This window comes from Stegostoma tigrinum, chromosome 2 (assembly GCF_030684315.1).
Source record: "Stegostoma tigrinum isolate sSteTig4 chromosome 2, sSteTig4.hap1, whole genome shotgun sequence".
Classification (NCBI taxonomy): Eukaryota; Metazoa; Chordata; class Chondrichthyes; order Orectolobiformes; family Stegostomatidae; genus Stegostoma; species Stegostoma tigrinum.
In genome coordinates this window covers 119,726,291-119,748,866 of record NC_081355.1, presented here as the reverse complement: position 1 = coordinate 119,748,866, position 22,576 = coordinate 119,726,291, and the positions used below count along the sequence as shown (strand labels likewise).

Here is a 22,576-nt window from a genome sequence, read left to right as displayed (position 1 = left end):
TCCTTTTTGATTCACCATAGAAGAACTATAGTTATGTATTTTGGAACAATAGCAAGTCATAAACTTGTTAGGATAGATAGGAGAGTTTGACTTTATAGATACTAAATGTTTGCTTTATTATACTTGTGTTAAATATATATGTTTAAGTATTACTTTAAGTAAAATATGTGAAGATAATAAACACAACTGTGTATATGTTTATGCAATGCCATTAAAATATAGGTGTAATTCTGAATTAATATGTAAGGATTAAATAAGAGTATAGCCATTTCACTTTCCTATGTTGGATGATCAAATACTCATTTACCTTGTTCTCTGGTTGTAGCTGATTGCATCTGAAGATAATTTGAAAAAACAACTGGATGCTGAGAAATCCAAAAGGGACCATATGGTGAGTAAACTCTTCAGCTACATCAGTTGCCTTGATTATTACATTAATGGAAGCATAGATTATAACATTGCAGTCAATTTTATATTATTTTCAATATGTCTATACATGATTTTATTCATATGTATATACTTGCATCTTAGATGAATGTTTTACTTTGAATTTGAATGCTGGAATCCTGCTCATACCAACCAGGACTTGGGTAAGCGGCAGTAAATGTGCCCCTGAAACTAGATTAAAATCACTTTTTAGGGTTATCCATATTTTAAACTGTACATCCACCCCACGAAAAAAATCCTCCTCCTGTCATAAATTGGCACTAACTGACTCTGAGATTAGGCCTTTTGGCCCTAGACTCTCGCACAAGGGGAACCAAGCTCTCTGCAAGTACCCTGTCAAGTCCCTCAAGAATCTTATGTTTCAATAAAGTCTCCTCTCATTCTTCTCGACTATAATAAGTACAAGCCCAACTCACTGAACCTAGCCTCATAAGAAACGCCGAATATGCCTGGGATCAACCTGGTAAATCTTCTTTGGACTGCCTCAATGTTAGTATACCTTTCCTCAGATAAGGGGACCAAAACTGTTCATAGCATTCAAGCTGTGAACTGATTAATGCCTTATATGGTTTTAGCAAAACCTTCCTCTTCTTATACTTCATTCCCTTTTAAATAAAGGGCAATGTCCATTTGCCTTTCCTATTAACTGCTGAATTTGAATGAGAGATTTTTGTGATTCATAGAATCATGAGCATCATACAGAAGAGACTCTTAGGTCCATTGTGCCTATACTGCCTAAAATACACCACTTTCTATACTGGTGCCACATTCCTGCACTAGTCCCATAGCCTTGAATACTATGACACGTCAAGTGTTCATCCAAGTACTTTTTTAATGGTCATGAGGTTTCCCACCTCAACTACCATCCAAGGCAGTGCAATCCAGAGCTCCACCATCCTTCAGATAAAATCAATTTTCCGCAAATTCCCTCTAAACTTCCTGCCTTTCACTTTAAAGTTATGCCATATTGTTATTGACTGTTTGACTAAGGGGGGGAGCAGCTGCTTTCAATTCACTCTGTCCATTCTCCTCATAATCATTTACATTTCTATTGCATTCCCCCCTCAGCCTTCTCTGCTCCAAAGAAAACAACCTGATTTTATCCAGCCTGTCTTCATAGCTAAAATTCTCCATTCCGGGCAACAAACTAGTGAATATCCTTTGCACCTCCGTCAGTGCAATCACATCCTTCCTACAGTGTGTTGACTAGAACTCAGTATTCCAGCTGTGGTTTAAACAAAATCCAGTACAGCTTGAACATACATTCCCTGGTCTTCTAATCTATACCATGATTGATAAAGGCAAGCATTCCTTCTGGCTTCTTACTTAACCTATTAACCTTCCCTGTCACCTTCAGTGATCTGTGAATAGGCACCCCAACATTTCCTCCCTTCCTTAGAGTTTCCTAGTGTCCTGCTTTTCATTGAGTACTCCCTAGTCTTGATTCTTCTTCGAAAATGCATCATCTCACATTTACCAGGGTTAAATTCCATCTGCCACTGATCTGCCTATCTCACCCATCCATTTATATAACTCTTCCTTCTCAGTATCAACCACACAGCTGACCTTTGTGTCATCCACATTTGATTCATGCACTAGGACCTCTCTGTTCCTCCCTGCTGCAGTCTTTCCGCATTTGAATAATATTTCATTTTTTTCCCACCAATATGTATAATCTCACATTTTCCCGCATTATATTCCATCTGCAAAGTTTTTGTCTACTCGCTTAGCTTGTCCATTCCCCTCTGCAGACTCCTTATAAAATCCTCACCACTTGCCTTCCCATCTGCTTTCATGTCCTCTGCAAACTGACGATGGTACGTGCATTTGGTGCATCCAAGTCCTTAATACATATGTTGTAAATAATTGTGGCATCAGCACTGATCCCTGTGGCACTCCACTAGTTACAGGTTGCCATCCTAACAATGCCTTTAACTCAAATCTCTGTGTTCTATTAATTAATCATCTATGCATGATAATCTGCTACCCTGAACACGATACGCTCTTGTCATATTAAGTAGATTTATGCACCACCAACTCTCAGTAGCAGTAGAGTGTACTGTCTACAAGATGCACTGCAGAAATTCATCAAAGATCCTCAGACAGCACCTTCCAAACCCACGACCACTTCCATCTAGAAAGACAAGGTCATCAGACATATGGGAATACCACCACCTCCAAGTTCCCCTACAAGTCACTCACCATCCTGACTTGGAAATATATCACCATTCCTTCACTATCACTGGCTCAAAATCCTGGAATTCCCAACCTAATATCATTGTGGGTCAACCCACAACAGGAGAACTGCAGCAGTTCAAGAAGGCAGCTGACCACCACCTTCTCAAGGGCAACTAGGGATGGCAAGAAATGCTGGCCAGCCAGTGACGCCCACATTCCACAAATGAGTGGAAAAAAAATCAAATGTATTAGTTCTCCTCTGTCTGCACTGCATGCTACCTCAAAGAACTGAAATGAAGTAGTCAGGCATGATCTCCTCTTCATAAGGCCTTGCTGACTCTGCTTGATTATAAATACTCTGCTATTACATCCTTTGTAATACTGTATTATTTCCCCAATAACTTTTCTTTTGTCTCCCTCTTGTCTGAATGCTCGTGGGCCAGTTGGTCTATTGGACCAAAGGTGTGGTGTTCATTTTTACTTTGAATGAGAGCTAATAACACCATTGATCAAATGGGTGCCAGGAAGATCAGGTTGTTGCAGCAGAAGCAGCAGCAGTGCTGTGCAATCCTGGTTTGTCAGATATTCCTCTATCTTCTTAATCTTTCTCCATGGCTATCTGGAAGATGACTTCCAGTATGTCCCACTTTTTCAAATGTTTTTTGAAAAGAACCTTCAGTTGGGAGAAGCAAATAAGGCACTCCTTCTCCAACTTTCTACACAGTTTCAAGTTTTGCTCCCCTAAACCATTCCTGCACTCATTCTACATGCAATTGAGTAACAGTTAATGTAGTGCTCAGAAAATGGCAAAATCATTTTTAATTAGAAGATTAGGCTTAGTTAAATTTTCATTGGCTTAATCAACGTAGGAATTTATGGCGATCGGTTTGGTGTATCACACTCTCCTTTGGAAAGTCTTGGTAAAGTCCTGTACTCCTGTCCCAAAGTGGTTTTTGCTGTTGCTTTATTTGAAGGATTGTAGTAGCTGAATTTTAATCAACTCAGGAGGTTGTGATCATCATTTTAGTGCATCACACTCCACATCAGAGAGCTTCAGTAGGGATCCACAAAAAAACATACACAGACCACCCATCCATTTATAGTGGAAGAGTATTACATCTGCAGTTTTCTAATCTTTTCGTTTCTAAGACTTTTCAGAATCAAAGGATTCTTGGAAGATTACTGCTGGTGCATCCACATTTCTGCAGCTACTTTTTTTTTAAATCCTAAGATGCAATCTGTCATGTCAGAGGACAATTTGGCTTTTAGCCCCATTAATTTCTCTAATACTTTTCCTGCAGTGATAGTTATTGTGTTTATTTCTCCCCACTGTCCCCACCCCACCACCTTCACCCCTTTAGTATTTGGCATGCTATGTCATCAATCATGAAGTTTGAAGCAATGTATTTCTTTAAATCTTCTGCAATTTCCAGGCTCCCATTGTTATTTTCCCAGCCTCATAACCAAAAGGGGCTTATGTTCATCGTTGCTTCTTTCTTCTTTTTCACATATTTAAGTAGCACTTAAATTATTTGCTAATTTGCCCTCACTTTATTTTCTCTGTCTATTTTGTTTGGTCATCCTTTGTTGGCTTTTAAAATTTTCCCAGTCCTGATTTACCACTATCTTTTTCTCTTTGTATGTTTATCCTTCAATTCTTTACTGTCTTAATCTCCCAGATTAACCATTCTCAATTTGTCCACTTCCTGGAAGCCTCTTTCACTTGGATTTACCTTTGCTGTGAGTCATGAACTATTTTATTAAATGTCTGCCATTGTTCATCGACCATCTTTGTCTCCTAAATCACTTTCCCAGTCCACTACAGAAAATTCTATTTTCAAACATATTTAATAATCCTTATTTAAATTTAAACCAAAAGAACTGCGGATTTTGTAAATCATGAACAAAAATAAATGGTTATATGTAGGCCTCCACAAGGTAGGATATGGCATAAAACAGGAAATTAGCGATGCATGCAACAAGGTTTTTGTAACTGTGAGTGGCATTAATTTACTTACAGACCAGGTAAACTACATGAGGAATAGTACAGTTGGGGATGAATTCCTGGACTGTTTAGAAGATTTTTTAAAATGTGTCTATGTTGAGGAAGCAACTCGGCAACAAACTATCCTAGAGATAGCAAGAACTGCAGATTCTGGAGCCAGCAACAACACAGGGTGAAGTTGGAAGAATACAGCAGACTAGACTTGGTTTTATGCAATTAGAAGGAGTTAGAAAATTAGAAAACTACAAAGGCATTGTTATTGAAATTGTTATTGTCCCTGTTCTCAAGGGAATCTTTTACTCTGAAATCATTTCATAATCCTGCCTGGATAACCTGCCTTTTAATATCATTAACCAAACTATCACAGTCAACTCATACTGTTTGTAGTTTTCTTTGTTTAGTTTTGGAGCTAGTTTCAGATTGGATACTTCCCTTTCTATGCCAATGAGGAAGTCTCATGTAATGATCACTATTTTTTCCAGTAGGATCTCTCACAACAAGATCATTATCAACTCCGAATTTTCTTTAAATCGAGGATAGCTTGTTCTTTAACTGGTTCCTGAATATTGACACCTAAAAAAAACTTCTAAACACTCCAGGAATTCATCCCCAACTGTTCTATTGCTAATTTAGTTTGCCCATCTGAATGTACGTTAATATCACCCATGACTGCCGTAGCCTTGTTGCATGCATCTCTAATTTTGTTTTTAATGCCATATTCTATCCTGCCATTACTGTGTGGAGGTCTTTAGGTATCCTCTTGTTACTTCTTAGCTCCACCCAGAGTGATTCGGCATCCATTCGCTTTGTTACTTTTTGTCTTTCCCTAGTAATGCCACCCTACATCTTGTTCCTTTTGAAGGCCCTTCCTAAAGATTGAATCCCTTGAATGTTCAATTCACAGCATTGGTCACCCAAAAGCCATTTCTCCATAATCATATTAACATAATAATCATTTACAACAACTTGAACTGTTAATTCATCTATTTTATTGTGGATTTGTAAATATTGTACATTCAAATAAAGTACCTTCAGCAATTTTTTTACACATTTTGTTTTGTACTGTGGAACCTATTTGCTGCTAAACCTTCTATTCTGTGCCTTCTGGCTTTCTGCTTTTCCATTTTTGCTTCCATCAAACTTGTCTCTCTGCTCAGGTTCCTATCTCTGCTACGACCCGAACTTAAACCTTCCCCTATTATATTAGCAAATGTCCCTGCAAGGAGAGTGATTCAAGTTCTATTGGGATGCAACCCATCCAGCTTGCACAGTCTCCATCCGCCCTGGAATTGATCCCAGTGATTCAAGTATCTGAATTCCTTCATCCTAAACAATTTCTGAAGAACAAATTTAATAACATTTTCTCCTATTACTGGTTTAATTAATGTATAGCACAGGGCAGTCCTGAGATTATTGCCTTCAAGATCCAAATTTTTAATCTACTTCCTGGCTCTCTGTATCTTGCTTGCAGGACCTCATCTTTCTTTTTACCTTTGTCATTAGTACTGACATGGATTTGACCTCAGACTGTTCTCGTTCCCCCTTCAGAATATCCTCCAGCTGCCCACTGACATCCTTGACTCTGGCAGCAAGGAAGCAACATGCCATTCTAGTGTAATATCTGCAGCCACAGAAATATCTATTGGTTCCCTTATAAAATAGAAACCCCTCTCACTCTTTACTATCCCACTCTTTATCTCCATCATACAGCTAAGTCACCCCAATGGTGTCATTAATAATGAAGAAAGAAATGCTGAGAAAACTCAACAGGCCTGGCAACATCTATGGAGAGAAAGCAAAATTAACTTTTAGGGTCAATTGATCCTTCTTTGGAACTAATTATGGCTAGGAAAATGTTGGTATATATACTGAAGGTGGTGTGGGGGAAGGGTGGAGGAGTAACAGTTGGAGATGAAACCCAGAAAGAAAAAAAGACTGTTGGACAGACAAAGGGATGGGTAAAGGTCAGCCTGGGGACATCAGTAGCTGCTAATTGGAACCATTAATATTTGCTAATGGGATGACAAGTCCTGAAGGTTGTGGAATCCCCAAGAAGCAAGAGAGGCACCGTTCTTCCGGTTTGTGCTGAGCTTCACTGGTGCACTGCATCAAGCTTGAGAGGGAGATGTTGACAAGGGAACATCAGTCTGTTGACGTGGGAGACAACAAGAAGCTTTGGGTCATTTTTGAGAACATAACCTAAGTTGTTCTGCAAAGTGGTTGCCTAGTCTTTGTTTTGTCTCCCCAGTGGAGCAGAGACCACATTGTGAGCAGTGAATACAGTAGACTAGATTGAATGAAGTGTAGGTAAATTGCTGCTTGGAGAGGAGAGAGGATGTAAATGGGCAGGTATTACGCCTTATGCAATTGCTTGGGAAAGTTCTGTGGGAGTGTCAGGAGGTGTTGGGAGGAGTGGACCAGGGTGCCCACAGAGAACAATCCCTGAGTAAGGCTAACAAGGGAGGATTGGGGAATATGTGTTTAATGGTGGCATCCTGCTGGAAGTGGCAAAAATGTTAGCTAATGAGCCTCTGGATGTAAATGCTGATGGCGTGGTAGGTGAGAACCAGGGAGACCCTATCGCTGTTGTGGCAGGGAAGAGAAGGGATGAGGGCCAAAGTGCAGGAGATGAGTTAGAAAGGACTGAAGGCCCTGTCAACCATGATGGATAATCCTTAGTTGAGGAAGAAGATAGACATTTGGAGGCCCTCTTGTAAAAGCTGGCATCATCGGAACATATAGAATAGAATAGCCTTTATTGTCACATGCACTCGAATAAGTGCAGTTAAAAGTTTATAATGTCACCTCTTGGTGCCATCTAAGGTTCCTAGGTTCAGCTATTTTAAGTGTTGCTGCAGAAATTAAATAGTAAAAAAATGACTAGCATGGGAATACAGAGTTTAAAAAGTCCAGAATGGGAACAGAAGGTAGCTTTAAAGTACTCAAGTTATAGTCCTATTTCACTGCCTCCTTCTGCTGGCCTCTGTCCAGGACTCACCCCACTAGTCGGCCTAAACTGTGCTCCCACTCAGGCTCCAACTCAGCTCCCAGCTTGGCCCATGCTTGCTCTGCTGCAGCTATGGCCATGACTCACTTCTGAGGCTTGGCCTGTGCTTGCTCTGCTCCCCCTTCTGGGCTCCGGCTGCGACTCACTTCCTGGATTTGGCCCATGCTTACTCTGTTCCTTTGTGTCTCGTCTCCTGTGCCAGGCTGGTCTCAGACTCTATTCTCTATTCCCACCAGGCAGGGTACTTTAATAAGTTGCAGGTGGGGATTGGTCAGGGCGCGGGGAATACTGCAGCAAGAGGGGAAAAAAAGGAAAGACAGAGGAAAAGGCTATTCATGTCCAGCCTATGCCCAGAAATGGAATCCGGACAAGAGAGGAAAGTGGCACAGATGATGTCACCAATGTATCAAAGGAAGAGTTGTGGGTGGGGACCTGAGTAAGACTGAAACCAGGAAATTTTCACATACCTCACAAAGAGACAGTCATAATTGGGGCTCATGCATGTACCCATGGCCACGCCTTGGACAAGGAGAAAGTGAAAGGAGTTAAAGGAAGAGTTGTTCAAAGTGAGGATGAGGTCAGCCAGATGGAGGAAGGAAGTGATGAATGAGAATGGTTCAGCCATGTTTTTCCAGGAGGAAGCAGACAGCCCTGAGACCATCCTCATGGGGATGGGACTCGAGGAATTCAATGTCCATGGTGAATTGGAAGCAGCTGAAGTCTGCGAACTGGAAATTCTGAAACTGGTATAAAGTGTCAGAAAAATCATAGATGTAAATAGGAAGGGACTAGAGAAGGGGAGAAAAAAATGCTACCACCCATGAATATCTTAGAACTCACACCTCTCATGCAGTTTTTCAAATGCCAGTCACTTCAAGGCAGAAAATAGAAAATGGAAAAAAGGTCCATTCCCTCTCCTCACCATCCCTGCAGCGTTACCACTCTGCATGAAACCACCAGAGACAGAGCACATAAACTTCCCACTGGCAGTTACTGAAACCAGTTAGGACAGTTAATTGGCTGATCGCACCTGCTCTGTAGCAGAAGCCTTGATTTGCTAGGTTAGCCCAGCCCCTATTCTCCTAAGAGACTTTTAAGTTTAAAATAGTAACTTTGAGTAAAATGCCAAATTGTAAGCGAGTAGTCCTAGATTTTACATGAGATTATTGCTTAAAATTTAAAATTCTTGATTCCCCTTTCGCTAATTCAGTTTTATCAGTCTCTACGAGAGTAACTTGAAATAGTTCCAATGTCACCTGCAATCTAAAGTAAATACGTCACTATATTCAGTTTCTTGAATTTTCTGTAAAGGGTAAAGTGAAAACATAAAAACAAAATGGTTTCTTTGTACTCTGTTCATCCCCGAAACCATGTCAAAAGCAATTGACATTGTTATGTTAGCTGATATTACAAGATTGCCAGATAGTTTTAGATTAAGAAGGCCATTCCACTCATTGGATTAATCTATTCAAAGAAACCATTATGTGATTTCTAATAAAGAAATGTGATTCTCCTCTCCTCTCTCAAATTGTAGTGTCCATTTCCAATGTCTTTTCTTTTCCTGGTCTATCTGGAATTTTATTGTCAACAATGGTCATTCAGTGAATGAAGATTAATTTTTTGACAACTAGCCTAAAATTAGCATTTCTAACTTGAACCTATATTTTTAGCTCTACTCCAACATTTTTATTCCAAAGCATTTTCAAGATTAACTTCTTTTACCGTTTATAATGCCTCAAATTTACATAATTATACACCAGGTACTTTCTTGCTTTGCTGAAAAGCCAAGTTCCTTTGGTCTTTTCTCATAACGCTAGTTTGTTAAATAACACTTGAATACTGTGAATGTCTTTCTTGCCTCTTAACGACTAGAACCGGATATAATATTCAAGGTGTCATCTGACTGGAGCACTTGATCATTGCCACCCTTGACTTGTTTTCTACTATATTGTCTGTGAAGTTCAACATCAAATTGCTGTTTGATGTCCTACATTGCTTAATGTTATGTTGCTAGGACGTAAAGGTATCTTTTGGCTTCAACCATAGCTATTTTAATGTAATTCACATAGTGTTGTCTCTTTTGTCTTTTTTTCTGAGCACTTCGTACATATCCATCTTGAATTTTGCCGTTATTTTATTCAACCCACCTTGTAATTTCTGGTACCTCCCAATTCCACTATTCCCCCTTGTTTGATATAATCTACCAATTTAACCACTTCTAATTGTGTTTCTGAATCTACTTTGTTCATCTGACTTAGAAGCAGCATTTATCTCAGCACTGAATGATACGGCAGACTATTTGATATTCACCACTCTTCCACACTCTGATTGAACGTTACATCTGCAAGAGATTGAATATTTTAACATAATTCTTGGAAATTCAAATCTTTTTGACATAAAATTAAGCTCTAATAAACGATGGGCTATTATGAGAACTAAGCACTTGTTGCTATGTTTACATGCTTATTATTTGCACTGGATTGTGCCAAGTCTCGAATCTATGCACATTATCAATTTCAAAAACAATTGAAGAAGTTTATTGAGATAGTTCAAATACTTTATTAACCAGAGTTAAATAAGGTCTGAAGTATTTATGGCATACCTTATCTACCTAAAATAGGAATATACTGGTTACATTTCTTTATCTTCAATTTAAGGTTCACCATAGATAACTGTGTTTTTTTAAAATTCTTATTGAATCATTATTCGGTAACAGGACAGCATTTGGTAGATGTGTTTTCAGCAGATAAACTTTGAAGTTTGATTTATAATGTAGTTTTATTACTATTGTAAGATTATCAGTTCTATGCCAAAAGATAGCCAGATCATCAAATAAAATCAGCCGGAGTATATTATCTGGGATTCACACATGAGCTACATCATACATGGGTGATCCTAACATTACCTCATCATTTATAATGTGTTTACTGTTGTGCCTCTTAAACAGTATATTCTTTTTCTTTTTTTTTAATAATGCAGGCTCTTGGTTTAAGTTATGTTGGGGCCCACCATTGTGAGATTTTTTGGAAAAACCTGGAAATCCTCAATCCTTTCATCTCACAATAACAACATCAGCCACTTGCTCCCAGGCATGAGTACAGTAATTTTCATTCCCCTTAGCCTATGGAATGATAAGAAAAATGCGCAGAAATTACACTGAGTAGGGCAAGCTTTTGGAAGAGGGAGCAGGTGAACAAGGAAAGGGCCTTCTTACACAGAAAACAGAGATCATCAGGCTAGCAATATAGTTAATTAGAGAATGCTTGGTTCTGAGTATTGCATGAGTGCAGAGAAATCAGAAGTTGATTGATTGAGGGACACTTAAGGGTTAACATCTCTCTAAAGTTTGTTTTTGTTTCAATTTAGCAACTAGCTATCTGAAAGTAGTATTCAATAGAGAATAAGTTGCTGTTTAAAAGAAGTAAATTAAGTTTTATCCAGGCTTAAACAGTGATGCACAAGTTGTCTGGGAGCAGCTGCAAATAGTTAATTGTGTGTTGGGCCATCATTTGCTGTAAGAGTGATCCTTACTGAATCTCTAGTTAGTTACATATCCTCTTGTACATTTTTAAGTTAAGATATTTTGAAGTTCCTAAATTAGTTAAGTTCAAAATGGAACATCCATGCAGGAAAGCCTGTTGCGAAATGCTGCAAAGAGGTACAGGTATTCAGAAGTCTGCAGTGGATCTTTGAAGTACTGCTGAAGACATTCAGATGATGGAGAAAGATTGAATTCCTAAAACCAGAAAAGAGGCCACTGTGAAGGAGGTTTAGGGAGGCACGGTGGCTCAGTGGTTAGCACCGCTGCTGCACAGCCCCAGGAACCTGGGTTTGATTCCAGCGTTGGGTGGTTTTCTGTGTAGAGTTTGCACATTCTTCCAGCGTTTGTGAGGATCACTGCAGGATGCTCTAGTTTCCTCTTACAGTCCAAAAATGTGCAAATGTGCAGATTAAGATGGATTAGCTTGGGAAATGTAGGGTTACAGGGATAGGATTGTGTAGGATGCTCTTGGGATGGTCAGTGCAGACTTGATGGACAAATAAACTCTTTCTGTACTTTGGGATTCTAATTTAGCGAGGTGACTATTGGTAAACAAGTTACGTAAACGTCTGATAAAGAGGCAGGCGAAGTGAATTGCTCGACATGCACAGATCCAATCCTTGCTGTTCTATCATCACAGTCAGCATCGTGGCCTATTCCTTACAAGGGATCCTCCGAAGAATTGTTGCAGTTGTGACTGGCTGAACACTTCAAATAAGGTTGCCTTCAAAAATCTTGACCAGAATTGCTGTCAGGCAAGAGACCCCATCCAATCTACAAAAGACAGGCAGCAAGGTGTGGTTACTTTAGCAAGAGGCTTGGTTTTATGTAAATGGATGGGGACTTGCTCTCCAGTGAGTGTGAAATTTGACGAGGTGGAGATGTTGTCTAATTGATACAAAAATGAAGATGTCAACCATTACTCACCTCTTTTCATTTAGCATCAATCTAAGTACTGTGAACTGACTGATGCTTCGTCCCTCACTTGGGTCTCTGCTACACAAGGATTACACATACCACTTCTGTACTCAGCCACAGTCTGGGGTTTGTGGAGCTTGTGGAGTTCCTCCTGGGAGTTATTTAATTGCCCACCATCATTCATGACTGGCTGTGGCAGAACTGCAATGCTTTTAAACCTAATTCCTTTGTTGTGGAATCGCTTAGCTCTATCATTTGCTCCTTACGCTGTTTAGTCCTGTTTTGTAGCTTCACCAGGTTGGTTTTTTTTTTACATAGGCCCAGTGTTGCTTCCGACATGCCTTCTTGCATTGAGGCAGGATTGATCCCTGGGTTTGATGGTAAAATATACTGCCAGGAACTCAGTGCAAAGTTTCATAAGGATGCTTACTTTCTACCTATGTTTGAAGAAGTACTGCAAGTTCTCAAAGATGCAAAGAGTTTCTACATTCTATTTGGGCCTTGGCTATAACTAGATACCAATGCTGAATAAGACATTGAAAAGAGCATATTAAAACAGGCACCAGGAAACTTTACAAATAGGTGAGAATGCTGTTGGTGCTTTGACATGCCCCTACCACCTTCATCAATGACAAAAGTTTGGATCACTTTTTTTACAGTCCCTTCTTGCGTATCTGGACAACAGATGCATCTGCAGTTCAGCGGTCAAGATGCTTGCAAACCCGGACACAACCTTGCTTGCTGCCATTTAACTTGCAAGTCAAACAAGAGAAGTACCAACTTTTCCATACAAAAGTCAGTCTCTTGTGCTGTTCATCGTTAGGAGTAATATTTTCCTTGGTAATGAGAATATGAGTTGCTCATGGGTGACCCTAGCCAATGTTGCAGAGGGAACAGCGTGGATGTCTTGGTTTAGCTTGTTTACAATAGGAGGTTATGCAAGGCTGTGCTTGGTTGACTGTCCAACTCCGTGATTTGCTGATGAAATAAAATAAATCTGAAGAAGTTCTCGGGAAAGTGAGTATGATGCATTATATTTCACAAAGCACTACAGAGCGTTTTCCACTCTCCCTCAAGCAGAAGCTGCTGTTTCGGTGCCCAGTTTTCTAACTCACTTTTTTTACACTGGAAACCAATGCCAGTTTCCTTGATAATAGGAACTGCAGGTGCTGGAGAATCTGAAATAACAAGGTGTAGAGCTGGATGAACACGGCAGGCCAAGCAGCAGCAGAGGAGCAGGAAAGCTGACATTTCAGGCCTAGACCCTTCCTGCTCCTCTGATGCTGCTTGGCCTGCTGTGTTCATCTAGCTCTACACCATGTTATGCCAGTTTCCTTGGCTTTGGAGATGTGCTGATACCAGATCAAAGGCAGAAAAGAGTGGTGATTGCTCATGTGCCAGTCTCAAGTCAAACCAGAGAAATATGCGGAATATGAGGATTGACTTCAGTATGAAACTTGAACTGTTAGCTTTCAGGTGGGGTATTTCCTACTTTTCAAGAGACATTATGATTAGTGCAGAGTTTGAAGTGTTTACAGAGGACAACCCACTCAGCTACTTTAAAATGTGCCTCTGGAGCAACAGAAATCCAATAGGTTTCTGAACTTATGTCATTTTGATTCCAGATCCAGTGTAATTAAGGCAAATGTAATGCAAACGCTCATGCCCATAGTTGAGGGAACCTATTTCTGTCTGGCTGGAGGAGTCTACGGTCGATAACATATCTGTGCCAAAGTCAAAGACAGCATTCTAAGCTCCTTTCCCTGTGACATTTTGAAAGTGACCTTTCAGTAAAAATTAATGTGTTTTTAAGTGCAATGTCCAGTCCAGACAGGTAGAGGCATGTTTGACTTTTACTATCTATCTCGAAAATGAGTAGCTCCAAAGATAGCTGATTGGCACTGACACTGACATCAGAAGAATATATTGTTTTGGCACACGCAATGTCCACCAACCCAGCACCAGGTGGTGAGGAAGCTCAAACACTTGCAGAGACTGTTGTGTTGCTAGAAGAGGATGGAAATCCTCTATCGTCTGGTTTATGACGAGGAGAGAGAGGTGAAGTAACTCATCCATCCTGACATTTCTAGCATCAAATGTTAATAGCAGGACTCCAAACAACAGAAAGGATGACTGCCCTGACCAGAGAGTGTTACTGGCCTGGAATGGCTGCTGATATTGATGATTACTGTGAAAGTTGAGAGGTGTATTTTCACCCTGGCATTGGATCCCTGGTTGCCAAGAGATCTCTAGGAACCTCCACTCCTTCCTGGAAAGAAGGCTTGAACCTCCCCCATCCACCACCAACCCCCTCCACCTGGCTGAGCTTGTCTTCACTTTAAACAGCTGCTTCTTTAACTCCTCTCACATTTTTCGGGTCAAAGGTGTGGCCATGGGTATCCACATAGGCCCCAGTTATGCTGCTCCTTTACAAACTTATTCAGGCCACTCTCCACAAGTCTTTCTCCAATATGTGGATGACATCATCAGTGCTGCTTCCATCTCTCATTCTGAACTGGAAAATGTATCATCTTCCCCTCCCCTTATTCGTCAGCATTCCACAAGGACCATTGCCTCCTTGGTCCACTCCTTGTCCATTCCCAACACTTCCCCACAACCTCACTGCACCTTCACAAGCAATTACAGAAGGTGTAACACCTACCTGTTTACTTCTTCCATCTTCACCATCCAAGTCCCTCACATACTTTCAGGTGAAGCAGTGATGTACTTCATGACATGCAGTCTGTTGTATTCATTGTTCACACTGTTCATGGTCTATGATGGGGAGCTGAAATGCAGATTGGATGACCACTTTGCAGAATAACTACATTCTGTCCGAAGATTCCGTTTGCCTGCCACTTCAATACACAACCATGTTCCCACCAACATTTCTGTCTCAAACCTGCTGAATTATTCTAGCAATCGTCAGCACAAGCTCAAAGAATACCTTCTAATTTTCCACTTGGGACCTTGCAGCCTCAGGGATGCAACATCATTCAATAACTTTAGAGTCTAATTCCATCTTTTCTTGTTTTATAGCCACCCCCAAACCCATTCCTGTTATGATGTGGGTTGGCTTTAGCACTGCTAACCTATTTCCACCCACTCTCCAGCCTATTATCACATTACATGGTTTGCTTTCAACACAGACGACCCATTCTCTGCTTTCCTCAACTCTCATTATTGCTTCACAAAATAAAAACCGAAAGAATTGTGAATGCTGTAAATCAGGAACAAAAACAAAGTTGCTGGAGAAGCTGAGCAGGTTTGGCAGCAGCTGTGAAGGAAAATACAGAGTTAACGTTTTGGCTCCAGTGACCCATCCTGGAACTCATTACTCATTGTTCTTGATATCACTTATTCAGCTTCTCTTCTGACCTGGCCTGCCAACCATAATCCCTACATTTACCTACCCCTTTCATACCACCGTCTCTGGACTCCAACTCCACCTATCTGCTCACCCCTCCTTTTCTGCCCCTTCTACTACCCCACCCAACCTTTTCTACACCATAAATGCCAGTTTTCCTAGCTGCTACCAGTTCAGTTGAGGATTCACCAGGCTCAAAATGTTAACCCTGTTTTCTTCCCGCAGATGCTGACAGACCTATATAGAACATAGAACATAGAAAAGTACAGCACAGTACAGGCCCTTCGGCCCACGATTTTGTGCCGTGGAATAATCCTAATCCAAAAATAAAATAACCTAACCTACATTCCCCTCAATTCACTGCTGTCCACGTGCATGTCCAGCAGTTGCTTAAATGTCACTAATGATTCCGCTTCCACAACTACCACTGGCAAACTATTCCATGCGCTCACAACTCTCTGGGTGAAGAACCTCCCTCTGACGTCTCCTCTATACCTTCCTCCTAACACCTTAAAACTATGACCCCTCGTGGCAGTCAATCCTGCCCTGGAGAAAAGTCTCTGGCTATCGACTCTATCCATGCCTCTCATTACCTTGTACACTTCCATCAGGTCACCTCTCTTCCTCCTTCTCTCCAGAGACAAAAGTCCGAACTTAGTCAACCTCTCCTCGGAAGACAAGCCCTCCAGTCCAGGCAGCATCCTGGCAAACCTCCTTTGCACCCTCTCCAACGCCTCCACATCTTTCCTATAATAGGACGACCAGAACCGGACACAATATTCCAAGTGTGGTCTCACCAGGGTTTTGTAGAGCTGCAGCATAACCTCGTGGCTCTTAAACTCGATCCCCCTGTGAATGAAAGCCAAAACACCATATGCTTTCTTAACAACCTTATCCACCTGGGTGGCAACTTTGAGGGAACTATGCACTTGAACACCAAGATCCCACTGTTCCTCCACACTGCCGAGAATCCTACCTTTAATCCTATATTCAGCATTTAAGTTCGACCTTCTAAAATGCATCACTTCGCATTTATCCAGGTTGAACTCCATCTGCGATTTCTCAGCCCAGCTCTGCATTCTGTCAATGTCTCGCTGAAGCCTGCAATAGCCCTCGATACTTTCAACGGCACCTCCAATCTTTGTGTCATCAGCAAACATACTAACCCACCCCTCAACCTCCTCATCCAAGTCATTTATGAAAACTACAAAGAGCAGAGGCCCAAGAACAGAGCCCTGCGGGACACCACTCAGCACTGACCTCCAGGCAGAATACTTACCATCTACAACCACTTTCTGCCTCCTGTCAGCCAACCAATTCTGAATCCAGACAGCCAAATCGCCCTGTATCCCATACCTCCTGACTTTATGAATGAGCCTGCCGTGGGGAACCTTATCAAATGCCTTGCTAAAGTCTATGTACACCACATCCACTGCTCGACCCTCGTCAACCTGTCTCGTGACTTCCTCAAAGAACTGGAGTTTCTCCAGCAATTTCTGTTTCTGTTTTAGATCTCTTAAGGGGCTTTGTAACAGATTTTGCAATCCTTGACCTTGGTAGTAACAGCTGTGAGCATTTTATTGTATTCAGGAATGTCTTTAACATCACTCAGGCTATTTCCATCCATGACCAAGAGGTGTTGAATATAGTCAAAGTTAGTGTATCTGAAGTGAATTGGAGTCAGATAACAATCTAGAATCCTGGATTGACCTGTGTGTTGCCTATTTTGGTTTTCCTTGTTGAACGCAGTGATTGGGGTGCAACTTTACGAGCGAGATACTACCACAACCTGGCATTGCAAAGAGTGATGCCACTGTCCATTGTCCAGAGGATAATGAACAGTGCAAAAGATTCATTCGTACCCAGCATGATTGTCTGCCCACCTTGCCTCCCTGAAAGCAAAGGATAGTAGCTTGAGTACCCTTCTGGAGTTGGTTTATACTTATATTAGCAGCCAACACTCATCCATGAAATATTGTTTGTATTTTTTTCTTCTTTAGGATGAAGCCTAGTCCCTCCCTTTTGACTATCTCCTTAACCTCATCATACCTTCATATGGAGAAGACTAACCCAATTAACAGACACCTGAGCACCACAATAGGCTAAGCCAGGCTAAGATAGTGTTCAGAAGCACTGAAAGAAAAACATTGAATAATTGCAAGACTAAAGAAATGATCTCCCAATCGGGGTGAGAGTATTCCTCTGAAATTGGAATATGAAGGACTGGAATAAGATACAGAACGTATGGGACCTTGAACCACACTGTCACCCAGTGGCTGGACACAGGTGGCTATGCCAGTGTTGTTAACCTAATAGCTGGAAGGCAGCCTCAGGAAACTGTTCAGAGGAGAATTGCTTGAGGCCAAAAGTTTGGTGGATAAAGTGGATGCAAGCAGATAATTCAGCGGTATTGTGCATCTTGAGTGTTGGTACATGATGTCACAGGTGAAGTTGAGTGGTATTTTGGAGTGAGCTGCGTGTTATGAATCCAGTACTACGAGGCCTATTCCCTGTATCATTTTCAAGGGTGGGAGGACCCACCAGGAGGCAAAAACTGAAGCATCATGTGCCATCAACCAAATCTCTCCTAGAATCCTGATCGACCTAGACCCCTAGATCCACACAGAGCCATGTCCAGACTGGAGATGCAATAAGAAAATGCTTATTTTAGCTATCAAGGTGTAACTGAATCTGCTAATAGCACAACTGCTTGGAAGTTTCAAGCAGGTAACTGTAATGGAACCTCTAGCAAGTGGTAATGCTAAGTGAGGACAGCAGGAGCAATCAGACTATTTTTTTGGGAAAAGGGGTGCCTCTAGGAAGAAGGAAAAGAGAGACAAATGAGTCCTCAACACAAGTAAACCGTAGGATCTTTCCATGTAAATAGATCCTTGTTGAAACTTATTTTCCCTTTGTGTTGTATTAACATGATGCAGCAACATAAAGATTCTCTGTTTCATTATCTATGAGCCTTCTATGTGTTCAAATCTCATGTTACACAGTTTTAAATGTATTGACTATGAGTTCATAGTATACTGGAGCATGCTTGAAGAAAAACAGTATATACAGTCATTGACAAGAAGTCATTACCTCTTTACACCTGTCATCGGTCCTCAGCCTTCCATAAAATGTATAAATAATTTTAACAAATGAATGGAGATCCAAATATTTCATTTTGCTGACAATACTAACTTAGATGATATATTAAGTAATGCAGATAGGAGGAGAAAGTGGCAAAAGAACACAGATTGAGTGGCTAGGCAAAAGTTTTTTGGGTGTGTATACCATTGAATAAAGGTAATTGATTTTGGACATAAGGAAATAGCTCAAGAGTAGTGAAGATGTAGGATTTAGATGTGTGCAGGAAGGCATGCCAATAGCAGCATCAGGCATACTTAAACATGAGTTGTCAACCTGGTGAAGCTACAAAACAGGGCCACTTGCATGCCACACAGCATAAGCAGCAAGTGATACAGTTAGGCAATCCCACAACCAACAGAATTGATCTAGTTCTACTGTCCTGCTACATCCAGTCATGAATAGTGGTGGACAGTTAAACAATTCAGTGGAAGAGAAGGGTCCACAAATATCCCTCTCTTCAATGGAGGAGACCAGCAAATCAGTGCAAAAGATAATGCTGAAGTATTTGCAACTATTTTCAGCCAGAAATGCCAAGTGGATGATCCATCTCTGCCTCCTCCTCAGATCCCCAACATCAGAGATAATGGTTTTCACCCAAATTGATTCATTCCGTATGATAGCAAAAGGCACTGGATGCTGCAAAGTCTGTGGTCTACCAGCATTTTAAACATCACAATTCTTGTCAATAACAGTAAAATGGTTCCTGCACACATGTAGGTACAGCCTATGACAGGCCGTAGGAAGTGCTGCTGCCACTACCACGTGACAGCACCTGTGCCAGTGATGTCACTAGACAAGGGATGAGGAGTTTGAATTGAAGACATAGATGGAGTCTGGGTCTGATGTAACAGAACTTCCTAAACAAGGCCTTCTGCTTCCCATAGTCAACACCTTCTTGATGTCCTGTGCCTTCCAGCCACAGTGTTGCCTGGGAAGGGCTCTTCCTGGGGCCACGGTGCCTTGTCTATGGGCCAGGATGACGGCTGTACTGCAGGCAAAGTATGTGGAAAATGTTCGATATCAGTGTGATCTACGGCAACCACAATGACAGTAAATATTCTGCGCCCCGAGGAAATTCTGCTTGAAGTTGAAGAGCTAGAGTCCAAGCTTCACACACTGTTGAACACGGGGCAGGAAAGTTTATTCCAGGTGCATTGGAGGCCCTTTAGCGTGACAGTTGTTGAACAGGTTTGAGGTTTTGCAGCTTGAGTAGACAAAAGCAGGAGCTGCGAGGTGAATGACAAACTGACCAAGGCAACAGTGCAGTGAACCATTTAACTGTGAGAAATGGAGGGAATTTATTATGCACTACCACTATGCTGTCAAAATATCTCTCCTTTTCTGCATCTGCCCCTGGGCCTTGATATAACTGTAACATCTTTTGTTAATGAGCTGGCAGGCTGCTGATAACACTACTCCTCCATACAGTGACCTTCCACAGACATCTCTATTTGCTCTGTGTCATGAGGTTCATTCTGTGGATCTCCTGCACAGGTATGGAGTGATTTCCCCAAATCTCATTATTGGAGGCTGAAGGAGTACCAGCTGAGTGAATGAAAAACAACTGCCCACTCTGGGAATCCCTTGAAGCCAAAGCCTCTCCAATGCCTCTGGTACTCCTCACACTGAATGCAATGGCACTTCCTACTATCCCTGAAGAGAAGGGGTGCCTGGAAGGAAATCCAGGTAAAAGTGGATGAGGATGCTGGGGATGAGGTCCATGTTGAGCCTGATACTTACATACCACCTCTGGTCTTTGTCAAAATAAGGGTGTTGGAAATGTCCAGACAAGCAGAGGAAGGAGATCAGTTGGCTTATTCCCCTCGCACCTAACCACTGCTGTAATGAGCCTGTCACTATCATGATGGGATGCAGATCTTAATGCATATTAGTCTTTGATACACCTGGTCACCAGTCTGTTCATGGAGGAAAGCATGATCTCAAGGCTTAAATGCACTCCTCCACTGTCCGCATGAGTTTCCACATACTCTGAGGTACTTTACATATTCTTTTCTGAAGAAGGGTCCCAACCTGAAACATCAACTTTCCTGCTCCTCTCATGCTGCCTGCCCTGCTCTGCTCCTCTAGCTCCACACTGTGTTATCTTTGACTCTAGCATTGGCAGTTCTTACTGTCTCTTGAGTGACACATTCCCTTGCCTGTCACCACATTTGTAACAGGCTTACTCTGACTGAGACAAACTGTCAGTTTGGGGCTCAGCACGGATCTTATCCTCTCATTCCCTCCAACTATTAGCAACATTTGCCAACACAGTTTCCCCTCAGCTTATTGATGTGCGCATAATGAGAACAGCATAATCCCCTGATTCATGAGCCCTCTGAGTTCTATATGAGTACAGCTGAGCTGATGGAGAAAAGGTCAGGCATTCATCCTATCCTGTTCTTGTGTGTCTCTCTCTCCCTCTGCGTGGCAATGTAGAAACAAATAGGCATGTCAAGAGACACCTAGCCTCCTCAGACCGTAAGACCTGAGCTGCATACTCCTGCATTTCCCATGACTCATCCCTCACGCCCCGTCCCCGCAATAACAACCAAAAGAGAATCCCCCTCATCCCCACATACCGCCCCATCAACCTCCGGATCCAACGCATCATCCTCCGACACTTCCGCCATTTGCAATCCGACCCCACCACCAAAGACGCTTTTCCCTCCCCACCCTTGTCTGCTTTCTGGAGGGACTACTCTCTCTGTGACTCCCTTGTCCGCTTCACACTCCCCTTCAGCCCCACCACACCCGTCACTTTTCCCTGCAACTGCAACACATTCCCGTTCAGCCCCACCTGCCCCGACACCTCCCCCCTCATCCCCATCCCAGGCCCCAAGAAGACTTTCCACATCAATCAGATATTCACCTGCGCATCTGCTAATGTGGTCTACTCCATCCGCTGTGCCCGGTGTGGCCTCCTCTACATCAAGGAAACCAAGCGGAGGCTTGGGGACTGCTTTGCAGAACACCTACGCTCAGTTCACAATAAGCAGTTGCACCTTCCCGTCGCGAACCATTTCGACTCCCCTCCCATTCCTCAGATGACATGTCCATCCTGGGCCTCTTGCAGTGCCACAATGACGCCACCTGGAGGTTGCAGGAACAGCAACTCATATTCTGCTTGGGAACCGTGCAGCCCAATGGTATCAATGTGGATTTCACAAGCTTCAAAATCTCCCCTCCCCCCACCGCATCCCAAAACCAGCATAGCTCTTCCCCACCTCTCTCACCTGATCTTCCTCTCACCTATCCCCTCCTCCCACCTCAAGCCGCACCTCCATATCCTAACTACTAACCTCATCCCGCCCCCTTGACCAGTCCATCCTCCCTGGACTGACCTATCTCCTCCCTACCTCCACACCTACACTCACCTTTACTGGCTCTATCCCTGCCTCTTGAACCTGTCTGTCTCCTCTCCACCTATCTTCTCCTCTATCCATCTTCGATCCATCTCCCCCTCTCTCCCTATTTATTTCAGGACCCTCTTCTCCTCCTCCATTTCTGATGAAGGGCCGAGGCCCAAAACATTAGCTTTCCTGCACCTAAGATGTTGCTTGGCCTGCTGTGTTCATCCAGCTCCACGCCTTGTTATCTTGGATTCTCCAGCACATGCAGTTCCTATTATCTCTGATACAATTTTAACCCCACTGCGACGCCACTTCTAAGGCTACCTAACCTGAAGAAGTTACCCTCCGGACAAACCTCAGGGGATCTCTCTCCCACTGCAACTCTCTTGTTATCTCTTCGGCCTTGAAACTGCTCAACCATGTCCTGAAGCAAACCAGGTACTACAGCCACATCACCTTTCTTAGTACCTGCCTACAGAACCAGATCATCCCCAATGGACTACAGTCCACATTCAAGCCTTCCCAATTTTGCCCCGGCCATGACAATATCTACATTCAGAACGTTGAGACCCTTCAGAAGCATCTCTCCATGCGACTCCTGAAACACACACTCGCAGCA

The 22,576-nt window shown here is 42.2% G+C and overlaps 1 protein-coding gene across 9 annotated transcripts in view; it reads left to right on the top strand.

The window, feature by feature from the left end:
- The window catches only part of c2h10orf67 (chromosome 2 C10orf67 homolog), a 247,269-nt gene that overhangs the window by 86,723 nt on the left and 137,970 nt on the right, over positions 1-22,576 (top strand). For all 9 annotated transcript variants that reach the window (XR_007246588.2, XM_048522278.2, XM_048522240.2 and 6 more), the window contains one exon: positions 326-391. Coding sequence is in view for 8 of the 9 variants with exons in the window: in XM_048522278.2 (XP_048378235.1) it covers positions 326-391 (66 nt within the window). In the remaining variant the exon portion in view is untranslated. The remainder of the gene's footprint in view (positions 1-325; positions 392-22,576) is intronic.